This window comes from Pygoscelis adeliae, unplaced genomic scaffold, assembly GCF_000699105.1.
Source record: "Pygoscelis adeliae isolate BGI_AS28 unplaced genomic scaffold, ASM69910v1 Scaffold129, whole genome shotgun sequence".
Taxonomy (NCBI): Eukaryota; Metazoa; Chordata; class Aves; order Sphenisciformes; family Spheniscidae; genus Pygoscelis; species Pygoscelis adeliae.
This window is the reverse complement of record NW_008825431.1, coordinates 274166-285919: the sequence shown is the minus strand read 5'-3', so window position 1 is coordinate 285919 and position 11754 is coordinate 274166. Positions and strand designations below refer to the sequence as shown.

The window sequence follows — 11754 nt, the reverse complement described above, 5'->3', positions numbered from 1 at the left end:
ACGTTACCGTGTTACCTGGTGTCTTCCCCCATCCTCTCTTCTATTCTGTTTTATCAGAAACTTAACTCCCTCCCCCCTCCAAGAGAGAGACAGGATTTAGAATCGGGATCGGTGCTCGCTGTAGCTCTCCAGTGCCGGCATAATGGATCCGTGACCTGATTTAAACTTGTGAGAGCTGCCATAACGTAAATATTTGATGGAACTACAGCTTCCCCTTTTTAAGTCTGCTTCAGTTTTTCAAGCTAAATCATGGCAAGTTATTCCTGAAAGACACTTGTTAGTGTGGAGTTGTTTATGCAGTTCTCGGTTCTTTTAGAGACTGTTCTGGCTTCGGGCATCGTTTCAGCCTTGCGTTGTATTTATGCAAAACCCGAGCAGTACAAGTAAACATGAAATTATATTTGTATCATAATACATGGAAAGAAAGGGAGTTAAATCCATATGTCAGCTCTTACCCCAGATGGGAACCATGCTGTCGCTCAAATCGCAATCGCTCCTTGTTTGGGCAGAGATGGTACATCAGCCCTACTGCAATGTCTCGCCTGGAGTGGCTGGATAAAGGTGGTGAAGGTAGGGAGTTTGCCGAACGGTAAATGGTGACTGCTCTAAAGAGAAAACTTCTGTGTGTTTTTAGTGCTGGAAGGAGCTTTTTAAGTGGATTGAGTCAATATCCCAGACCTAAATTTCTTGCCCATTTTAATAAACACGGACCTTTGTCAGAAGAAATAGTTGCTGTTGGCTAAAGTAGATTTCTGCTTATTGCAGAAAGGTGTGATTCCCACATGGGCGGTGTTTGTAGGGCTTTACAGGCTGCGGGGTGGCGGTACAACAGAGGAAAGAAGGTTTTATTTTAAGTTCTGAAAAAAATCAACGTTAATTTGTGGAAGCAGCTTAACGTCTTACAGAAACAAGGGTTACAGCAGCCCTTCTGGGCAGAGCCCAAATGATTCGGCCAAGTCAGCGGAAGTGTATAGGAATACTTGATCCATTTGGTAATGAAATAACTGGAAAACCCAGTTTTCTATCCCTGCTCCGTGTCTGTTCTGCGCTGGGGACTTGTCCGCACCCAGGTATTTGGGTTCCTCCTATCGAAAGGAAAGGGAAGAGTTTGGAAGCTGGATTCTGCATCCACTCACAGCCATCGTCTGAAACACTTAACTTTGCTTTTGGGGTGGATGTGCTTTACTTCTACGCAGGCTGTGGTGCCAAGTATCGTGTGTTATAATTCCTTTAATATCTTTGTTTTACAAACTCTATTTGTGGGAGAAGAGGGGAGTGTTTTTGAGGTGCCATCTGTCTTGAACTTGAGGTTAAAGTAGACAGCTGGAAAACATGGCTTACCTCTAGCTGCTGCTATCAGATGCAGTCTTTAAAGTGTGAGGCATCTTCTACCGTGATGTCGTAAGTCTTGAAACCACAGGATTTTTTTTTAACTATTCAATTTGCAAGTCAGAACAAAGATAGCGCTATCAAATCTAGAGGTCTGAAATGTGGACAAAGCCAAGATGAGCTTTCTCGTTCTAGACCTTGCATCTGAGCTGTTCTCTTTTCTGGGAGACCAGAGGTACCGGCTGATGAATTAATTGCTGTATTGATGCAAAACTTGAAGGATTAGCTCTCTGCACCAGTCTCTGCCCCTGAATGGCTTACAAATGTAGACTAATGTTGCGACTTCAAGTTCATAGAAAATCTTTGTTGGAAGACATTAAAAAAAAAATTAATCTTAAAGCAAATGTTGAGCTTAAGTTTTGTGTTTAGTGTTTATTCAGAAGATCCTTGCAGCTTTTCACTTCATCAGATGTGGGTTGCTCGAGTGTGCTGATGGGCAGTTCTTTTCGAGATAATACTGAACCACAAAACCTTTGTGGTACAGTTGCACTGTAAGCAGAGGGTTTTGCTGAATTTCGAGGGAATGGACAAGGACCCTAGGGTCAGAATGTTGCCTGCGTATTTTAAAGGTTACATAGCTATATATGGCTAAGGCTGGGTTTTCTTTGAAACTAGTCAGATGAGTCCTTGTTCAGTAAATTCCAGACTTCTCTTGTTTAAAAAAAAAAAAAATCTTTGGCTGTTTTCTGCTATTTACCAGTGTGTCTCTTTGCAGGATTCATGAATAAAATTTTCCATCCCAACATTGACGAAGCGTAAGTAAATCACTAGTGTGTGGTTTTTCTAAGGAGTTTGTCTAATTGTAACTGTATTTTGGCTTCACAATAATATGCTGATGAGTTAAATAATGCTTTCATCAATCTAAGAGTCCAGAGTGGGGGGTCTGATAGAAGTAGATGTTGTCGCAGGTTAACGTCCAGGAGCGGCTCAGGCTGTGGGCAAGACTAGAGAGCTGCATGCTGCAGACTCTCTTGGAGATGCAGTCTTTGTATTGCAACATGCTTCATTTACAGAAAATTCAGGGTTGCCAGTCCCCCTCCTCATTGGCATTATGCCGGCTTTCTAGAAACAAGGAACAGCGTCAGCTAAGCCACAGCTCCCTCTTTAGCTGAAGTTCACGTCCATACCAAAATTCTTCAAAACATAAGATGTTTTGCCACGCTTTTTTCAGTTAAGGTTTGTTGAGGGGGAGCCACCTATGCTTTAGTCTCTCCAGCAGAGCCCCACACAGACCAACTAATTCAGTAATGGCTCCAATTTACTTACTTTTGTGCAGAGTATGAAGATTCATGTAGTTAAAGGCTGCCCCTCTATTAACCACAAGGCAGGAGTAAATCATAGCTTATCTGAAACAGTGGGGCAGAGGCAGGGCAGGGGAAGGGAGGGGGTAGATTATATTAAATCCCCAGAGTATTTTTGAGTGTGACTGTGTTTAATTCCATCCTTTCCATATGTTTCAGGTCAGGAACTGTATGTCTAGATGTAATCAATCAAACTTGGACAGCTCTCTACGGTGAGTTTGGCATTTCCCCGAAAGCTGATCACGTGAGCATCCTTATTTGGTGTGTTGACACAACACAGCTTGCTGGATACGGCTGATCTAAGGCCAACTCTTTTTGTGGTTTTTCTTTTTTAACTGAAGTTTTAGACTCCTCACTGAGCCAAGATCACGTGAAAAATAAGATTTTCATGTGAAAATACTTTCGTAACCTGGTTTTATGCCAGAGATGTGAAAATATTCCATAAACCTCACAAAGGATCGCTGAATCCATTGCTTGGCAGTGTCTGGCAACTGCACGACAGCACCCAGCCGTGATTCAGCATTGAAAGAGAGGAGTGACTGTATCTAAAGTGAAACCTAGTTCCAGCTACCCCATCCACGTTTTGTACGTGCATTCGAGCTGGTATTCTTTGTGCACAGGGCTATGATCCCACTTCTACAGAAGATGGCACCAGAAACCGTTCCTGTTTGTCATGGCAGCACCATTCCATTGCAGGCTAGGAGGTGGTAGTGCATCTAATGACTGCACTGCTTGCTGCAGAATGTTTTGGGTTTCCCATTAGGTCGTGTCTGGCTATAACTCTCCTTTTTAGAGATACAGAAAGCTTAGCTGGTAGCTGAAGACCTGTTAAAATAGCATTTAGGGAAAGCTGAGATTGTTAAAAGGAATACGGTTGAGTATCTGGTCTAGGTTGGCTGCATTTTAAAAACGTGAACTTCTTCAGATGTTCCAGCTATGCTTTGTGGAAGACTATTCAGGGGAATGTGCACATCAAATCCTTCACGTTCTTCCATGAAAAACTGATTTTACCTATGTAAGCTGAAGCTTTGAAGCAGTTGCTAGAGAGACAAGCTACTTCACCTTCCTCGCAAGCACAATTTGTAAGAAAATATCAGACTTGGTGAATCCTGGGTGAAAAATTGCTATAGCAACTTGTTGAACTTCACTCCTCATCAGAATGCCTGCAGTCTTCACGTAGTAGCTGCGTGGCATGCACTTCACATGGTTTTGTTGTGAGAGATCAGCTTAGCCGTGACCCAGGTGGTGTTGGTAATGGAGGAGGGGGATGCTCTTGTGTCCTGGGAGGATCTCATGCGAGATGGAGGAATTAAAGCGGTGTTAGCAAACCAAGCCCTCTGCTGGGGATGAACCTGCATGGTTCAGTCTGCAGCAGAATCCGGCACAGTGCAGCGTGTGCTGCTGTTCCAACCCTTAAAATGCCACCTGCAGATCGTGGGGATGGCTGGACAAAAGAAAATCGCTCCAGTGTAACTGTGGTGCTGTTTTTTGTGCTCTGGCAATCTGGGTTTTGCTTTGGAAGCCATGCATGGGTAGCCTCCCTGTTCTGCAGCACGCTCTCACAGACGGTCACAGCGGGGTTTCTGCACTATTTCCAAACAACTTCATAGGAGGGCTTTCTGTGAGAGGTTTCCTAATGAGTACTGCTGTATTTTTGTCGTCATTATTCCTCGCAAAGGTAGAAAAAACAACTTTGGCATTTGCTGTGCTTGCGATGTATTAATATCAGCAAGCGTGCAAAAATCTCTGTTTTTCCTTGTGATGTCAGTGATAGGCGTAAGGCAACTTGAAGGTGTCAGTTGCATGTTCCGTACAGAGCACTTTCCACAGTAACCGATGAAACGAGGCATTAGAAAGCGCATCGCTTGACAGTCGCTGCAGACTTCCCTTGCCTTGCTGCAGGATGCCTTGAAGCTGCAGGGAGGACACTGGGGTGACTGCATTCGCTCTGCCCCTTCACTCGGAAGTCAGCCGCACTAGAGTGCCTACATCACCTCTTCACTTCCAGGGCTTTGCCTCCCTGTCTGAAGTCAGGAGGTGGCCCATTTCTGAACGTGGAATGAAAAGGGGGAAATAATACTCCCCGGTGCCTCTCGGCATAGCTGTGTTGTTTGGAGTGTCACCCCTTTAAACCAGAGCGCTCCTGCGCTGGCAGAGGAAATGGGTCAGATAATTCAAGAAGCAGCTAAGGTGGAAGAGACCCAGAAGAGCTACCAATAAATTCATGAGAACCCGTGGTTAAATTCCCTCTCCTTCCCTAATGAAGTATCAAGTCCTTAGCACTACAGTTAGGCTTCCCACACATGTTCAACTAGTTAAACCAATGCCGCTTTTGGGGATTTGAAAGAAGGGGGAAATTACTGAGGTCTCTTAAAGCAAAAAAGAAAAATCCCTGCAGTGTCCTGTGAGCCATGGTGGCCTTCCACGGCCCTGCCTGCTTGGTCTATGTGGGAGTTTAGTTGTCTAACAGCCACAAAGAAATACTTGATCTAAGCCTGTTCCATGGAGAGACTTGACCCAACTTCTTGCTGATAGTGTTTGAACCCAGTCCCTAGGAGGGTTAATTGGTTTACCAAGGACAAGCCACTACCATGGCAGAAAGTATTCTTATAGAGCATTCTCACTGTTTTTTGTGGTCCCTTTTCGGATTTAGGATCCTTCTTCCAGTTGCTGTTGTGCTTATCCTAGAAGCAGCTGGCGGCACCTGACTGCTCAGCATGCCAGCCACGGCAAACTTGGTCAAGGTACCATGTGCGCTCTAAAGGGCTTTGTCACTGTCCTCTGCCAGTATTGGAAGGAGCAACAGCTTCTATAGTAGAAAGAAATTTCAGGGTAAAGCCACGTAATTTCTTAGTGGTGTCCCTGTATAGCAGAGACCAGCCGATCGCTATCCATAGCAATCGATGTCATTACTTTTTGCAGTTGGGTGATGCAGTATCAGCTGTAATGAACCCTGCGCTCCTGCGTCTATAAAGCCATGGCCTTTCCTCCTGCTCAGCAGGGTTTATGCTGAATGGGTGACTGAAGTAGGCATAGCGCAGTGTCTGTACGTCCCAGACGTGTTGATGCAGGAGGGAAGAACTCACAAAACCTCGAGTCTCCTTTGATCCTCTTGAGCAAGATCTGAAAGCACATTCCGAAAGCATGCCCGTTGGTAGACTTGCAGAGGTGGTAACGTTGGGCAGTGGTGATGATCTGCCTGGACCTACTGTGCAGCTCTTCCGGGGCTGTATCATTGCTGGCGATGGAGTTAGAGCCTGGTTTTCTGTGGCTGCAGCCCAGAGCCAGAGTAACCGTTTGCACAGGGAGAGCACTTGGAGATCTCTCCCCCTACCTGCCCACCCATTCTGATGAATCTTTTAGAAAGTTAAGGGCTCTGAGGTCCCTGCCTTCCGTCAGATCTGGTTGAATTTAGCAGCTCCATGAGGCTCGGCGATGGCTGGGCTCGGGAGTAGTCACACAGCCTTGTTCCTGTAAGAGGCAGGTTGAGATGGTTAACTGCTCACGTGGTGGATCTTGGGGAGCGTTGGGCTTCCCTTCTGACAGCTCACATCTTTTGTATTCACAAACAAAACCCAACAGAAACCCCCGCGTGACGAATGCTGGTCTACCTGTATCACCAGCTCTCCAGTGGCTAAAGTGAAACCTGGCGCACAGCCCTGCACTGGGGGTTTAATCTCTCCTCTGTGTGGGTGCGCGTGGTCCTTCTGAAGCCCCCAAGGAGAAATGATGACGCAGGGCTTGTTTCTAAACACCCCCACAGCTGAAATGCGGTACTTGTCGTCTTAGGGATGTGGGAAGAGGGTTTCGTGTATCCACAATTACTCATCGGCACCAGAAGTATGTTTCCTGTTGTGGATTATTTAGTGACAGATGCCAACTGGCACCAAGGTGTTAATGTGATCTCTTCACATTCTGCGAATTGTTTTGAGCTGGAAGAGGGACTTGTTGGTTGCTCTTTCTATTAACACAATCATCTAAAGCACTTTGGAAGATGCTTTATACTTGAGATACGTTAATTTAGTCATGGAGCATAAGACATTTAAAGACGGTAATAGAAGGAGGCAGAAGTAGGAGAAGAATTCAGTGAGGGGTGAAGCACAGCGCTTTCGTTTTCTTTTTTCCTTTGTTTTAAGCCAGGGCTGAGCCTCAATGGGAAACAAGACAATTGTGTCCTTCCACTTTGCTTAACCCACAGATACCTGCATCTACGTTGTTGGTATGTCGAGTAGTTTGTGCAGTTAGCTGAGGAGCTGCAGCATACCTCCAGCAGCAGCAGAAGCTCTCTCATCAGCCCCGTATGTGCTTTCCCCGATGCAGTTTCCCTTAATTTAACTTGCGTCCAGATTTTCAGTGCGTTTGCCCTTGAAGCTTTGTGCTGCTGTTCCAGTGCTGGTGCTTGCGGGAGGATTAATCAGACTGTCTGTGGGTCTGTGGACATGAACAACTGTGTCTTTCACTTGCAGATCTCACCAATATATTTGAATCGTTCCTGCCCCAGCTGCTGGCCTATCCTAACCCTATAGATCCTCTAAATGGTGACGCTGCAGCCATGTACCTCCACCGACCAGAAGAGTACAAACAGAAAATTAAAGGTAAGGGTGTAAATAACATATTGCAGAATGAGTGGCGTTACTGTGATTCCACCCTGGGGGAATGAGGACTCTCTGCTGCGCGTTTGTGTGTCAGTGCCCATTCCTTCCCATTACAGGGTCCCCGTCCAATTTAAATGGGGATAGTCTGAAGTAAGGGGTGGATGAACTGCTGCTGCTTGAAGACCAGAGCTGGTGGAATGCAGTACGTGGGGCAGGGCTTTTAAGTCATTAGCAGACCCTAACCAGGGAAGACTGTAAGCAAACTGGGTTAGGATTCAACATGATTTTGAGAGATCGGAAAAATGATTCGGAAGAAAAGCTGTGCGACCAAAGAAGGGACAAGGAAAAGTGCTAAAGTGAAACGAGAGCATCCAGTTGCACAATTACTGGGTAGAAAGTGGCTTGTTAGCGGTTCTGTGGAAAGTGATCTGAGAGCAGCCATCAAGGAATTGGTGATGCTGTTGCAGAAAGCACTTTTGTACTGTGACAGAGCAGGAATTTTTGGTAAATGCCTAGTAATCCTTCCGTGCTACTTCCTAGTTCAGCTAAGGCTTACTACTAGTGCTGTGCCCGATTCAGGGACAGCCATTTAAGAAAGCTGCAGACCAATTATTAAAGTCTGGCAGGGTGTAACAAGGGCAGATGGTCTTAAGAGGAGAGGGGGAAAGAATTGGAGGAGTCTAATCTAGAGGACTGAACGGGGTTCGTGTCAACGGTGCCTTCAGAGAGGAAGGGAATGATTTATCCTGTGATCAGTGTGAGCAGGATGTGGTCGCAGGCGTGTAACTCGGCTAGGGGAGCCCAAGCTAAACATTAACAGTGGCTGGTGAGGGTAGGTGAGTGCTGGCAGAGCCGGTGAGGGTGCTGGTGTGTCTGCTCTTGGAAAGGTCAGAAGGACATGTTAGACAAGGCTGAGGAATAGAGTCAGTACCTCCTTGGGATCAGGGAAGGCTCTCAGTAAGGAGACTCAAATACTTTGGATAAGACTGGTGATAGAAGGACTGTCCTAGCAAGCTAGTACGTGAGATGCAAATTGAATTAGTTTTGCAAACATAAATAAAGCACGATTCTTATTTTTTATCTTAAATTTGTGCTCTGCCTTCCCTAGAATCAGCTGCATGCAGACAGGAGCAGGGCACCATTTCCTGATGTGACAAGCCTATGGCAAAGCCATGGACTTATGTCTCCCTTGATCCAGTGAACACAGTCAGCATTTAATCCAGTGGTGGGAAATTTACAGCCTTTGGCCCAGATTTGGTCTTCAGCTAAGTTTTTAAGAGACCATGACCGCCTGATTTTTTTTTTTTCTTTTTTGGTTACTGAATAACCATAAGACTTGTTTGTCCATGGGAGCCCTGCCAGAAAGGTTTGCAGGGCCTGTTCAGCAAGGAGAACCTCCATGAGCGGCACGATCTAATCGCCTTCCCGGTGTGAGGTGGTGTAGCAGCTTTCCTAACGGAGCATTGTGAAAGCTCGCTCCTGTTTTGGAAAGTGCAGATATCCCAGAAAGACATGGGATTTGGTGGTGGAGTCCTGCCATCAGCTCTGCCACGTCGCTCCGGAGTGGTTAAACCTCAAGTCACTTTGTTCTGATGCGAAATGACTCTTCATCAGCTGCAATTTTTGTTTGAGGGTGGAACTACAAATGAAGCCAAGCAAAGCTGTGATTTAAATAGCGAGTTATTCAGCCCGCTTTGCTTGACTCCTCTGACAGCTGCATGACAGGACCGTAAGAACTACCCTGCAGACCTGGCCTGCTCAGTATCCTGAAGTCCACTGCCTTTTTTTCATATGACAAAGCTTCCAGGCAAAATGGTTTGTCAGATAAAATCTCCAGGGCCAACATGAGGGACAGTTTGGCTGTCCTCTATGCTTTAATAAAACAGGAATAAAAAACGATACAACCTTGAAAAAAAGCAAATAAACTGATGCTAGCCAACAGCAGGTGCTTCAAGAAAGATCTGAGGACGTCCCTCAGGGAAGCTAAATGGGATAGTCTGCTCCCTCGTTTCCACCCTGACAGCCAGGTACAGGCCATGAAGGTGATCTGGAAGGAGTTTTAACTGCTTGCAACGTGTCTCATGTTCCATATACCCAGAGTCCTGCTTCTGCTGTCTCTTCCCAGGCTTGTGTGACAAGTATAAGATAGAGCTAAACACTGTCATTCCTCATATTTGTAGGGTTTTTAAAAATAGCCTTGCACATGTTAAAATTGATGCAATGGATTGCAGCAGCTTCTCTGCTCTGGGAAACTCAGTAGTGCAAATACATAATTTATTGCTGCTTTTCTTCATTTTTTAGTTATGAGCACATAGAACAGTTGTTTGACATAGTGGTAGTGAAGAGATGGGCGTAGGCTTAGAGATGCGGCCCAAGATTTGTAGTTCCTGTGATTCTTGGTATGAGACCCAAACAAGTAAGGATTTATCGTGAAACTCGTAAATGCCCATTAATATTACCAATATACAGCTGGAGACTGTGATTCTTAGCATTAGAGCCTTCAGGTAGATGAAGTAGTTCGTGGACACAGAGCCAAGTGCTCCTTTAAGACCTCCCTGACAGTCCTTGGTGAGATGGCTTGCCTGATCACTGGCAGAGCACCGGAGGGTGGGCTTCAGATACCCCAAAATGGCTCAACGTTTGCTTGTGTTGAGCTGTTGGGAATTGGTGCCTAACTCCCGTGTGCGCTGCTTTTCTTTCTCTTTGGTAGATCTAATAGGAAAACTTCTTTTGGGAGGGTGGCGGTGGCGAGTAACAGCAGCTGAAGGGTGCTGAGGGGCAGGCTGAGTGTTTGCTGGGAGCAGAGGACATCTCTGGGAGCAGTTCTCCCATCCCACCTGTGGGCTCTGACGTTCCATTAGAGTCCTTTGAAACACCGGTATGGCTCACAGGCACGTACCAGCCACGGGGCGCAACCACAGCTTGTTCTTGTTGCTCCAGGGTTTCAAAACAGATGAATCAAAGCGGTGTTTCCCCGGTAGGAATGGGTGCATCAAGGCTTTCCCTTCTTGACGTGAACAGGCTTCTGTGGAAGACAGTTTGTTAGTATTATTTAGATGTTGCTGTTTTCTTCCCTTATTAGACTGAAGATCCAAGTTCAATACAACATTCAGCACAGAAGCTCCCTGGAAGTTTGACCCTTCCCAGATTAAACCTTCAGAAAAACCCAGCCCAGGGGCTTGGTAGCTTTCCTGGGTAGAAGGTGGCATTTTAAGTTTGAAGTGCTTCAAGTTGTGTTTTAGTTTAGGCTCAAGCAGGCCTTTTCTAACAGTAAGGAACAGTGGCTTCCATGTCTGAATCTCCAGTGGCCCAGAGAGCACTTGAAGTAGTCAGTGAAGAAGCGCTGCCAGCCTCCTGTCCTGCCATGGTCGCCGGCTTGTGGCTTCTGTGTTTGGGGACTCCCGAGGCAGCTACAGCATTTGTTTAGGTGGGTTTGGGGTAAGCGTAGAGGGAATGTATTTCTGAGGTACCCAGTAAGGGGTTGCCTTTGTCATCCAAGGACATCCAAAGTCTTACAGCAAAGGAACTTGGGTTCCCTTTGCTGGATTGTGCAACGAGTAACAACTTATCTGGGTAAACACCCCTTTTCCAGAGGGAGATTAATTCTTGGAAAGCTATGGGAAGGGAGTAGCCGCTACAAGGTTATGTCATGTTGGCATCCCATCTCCTTAGCTCTGCTTGTCATCTACTGCCTACCCACCTTCCCATGTGAATTCTCTGAAGACACGCTGCTATTTTAGGTCCCTCCTCCAGTTAGTCCCTCTCATTTTTAAACCATTAGGTCTGTCGCACCAATTCTTCTCACTTGGCAGTGTCCATCTCTTTTGGCAGATGGTTGCTGCTCCAGACTCTGCAACTCCTGTTCTCCGGTACAGGCAGGAGACGTGATCAGGCAGGGCCTGGGCTCCATGGTGACACGGGCAAGCACCTTCCAAGAAGGGGGTTCTCGGTGGCTAGAACCTGAGGGTGGAGCACAAGGGTGCTTTTCTGTTGGTACTACCTGGGCTCCAGCAGCCTGAGGGCAATCCAAGACCTTGAGCGCTCCGTGCTTCCCGGTGTTTACATAGCTGCCTTCAGTACTTTATCGGTTCTTAACAAGTTCTTGTAAAACAGATTTGAACAGCTGCTTCTGTAGTCCGAGGGAGCAGGTTAATAATATCTATTAAACAGTCAGACTGAAGCTGGGTGCGTCATTAGGTGGAGAAGCTGAAGCTCACTGGGCTCAGAAGCACCTTCCAGCCAGCTCTCACAGCTTTTCCAGGGTGGAGCAGGTCTGCCAAGGCCACCAGCTGACCCATTCTGGGAACTCCTCCGTGAAGTGCTGCCTTCGCGTTGCTCTGTCCTTACTATACTCCTGAGCCCAGAGTAACACGTTTGGGCTCGGTGTCCCTACGTCAGCTCCAGAAATGCAGAAAAAAACATGATGATGATGCAGATCTCTTGCAGAGTACTGTCCCTTCCACGAGGCT

General features: G+C 46.4%; 1 protein-coding gene across 1 annotated transcript in view; it reads left to right on the top strand.

Moving 5' to 3' along the window:
* UBE2H (ubiquitin-conjugating enzyme E2H) overlaps positions 1-11754 on the top strand; it is a 43184-nt gene that overhangs the window by 27322 nt on the left and 4108 nt on the right. Inside the window, exons 3-5 of the mRNA XM_009331001.1 lie at positions 2105-2144; positions 2850-2902; positions 7157-7285. Coding sequence (XP_009329276.1) covers positions 2110-2144; positions 2850-2902; positions 7157-7285 — 217 coding nt within the window. The 5' untranslated portion in view covers positions 2105-2109. The remainder of the gene's footprint in view (positions 1-2104; positions 2145-2849; positions 2903-7156; positions 7286-11754) is intronic.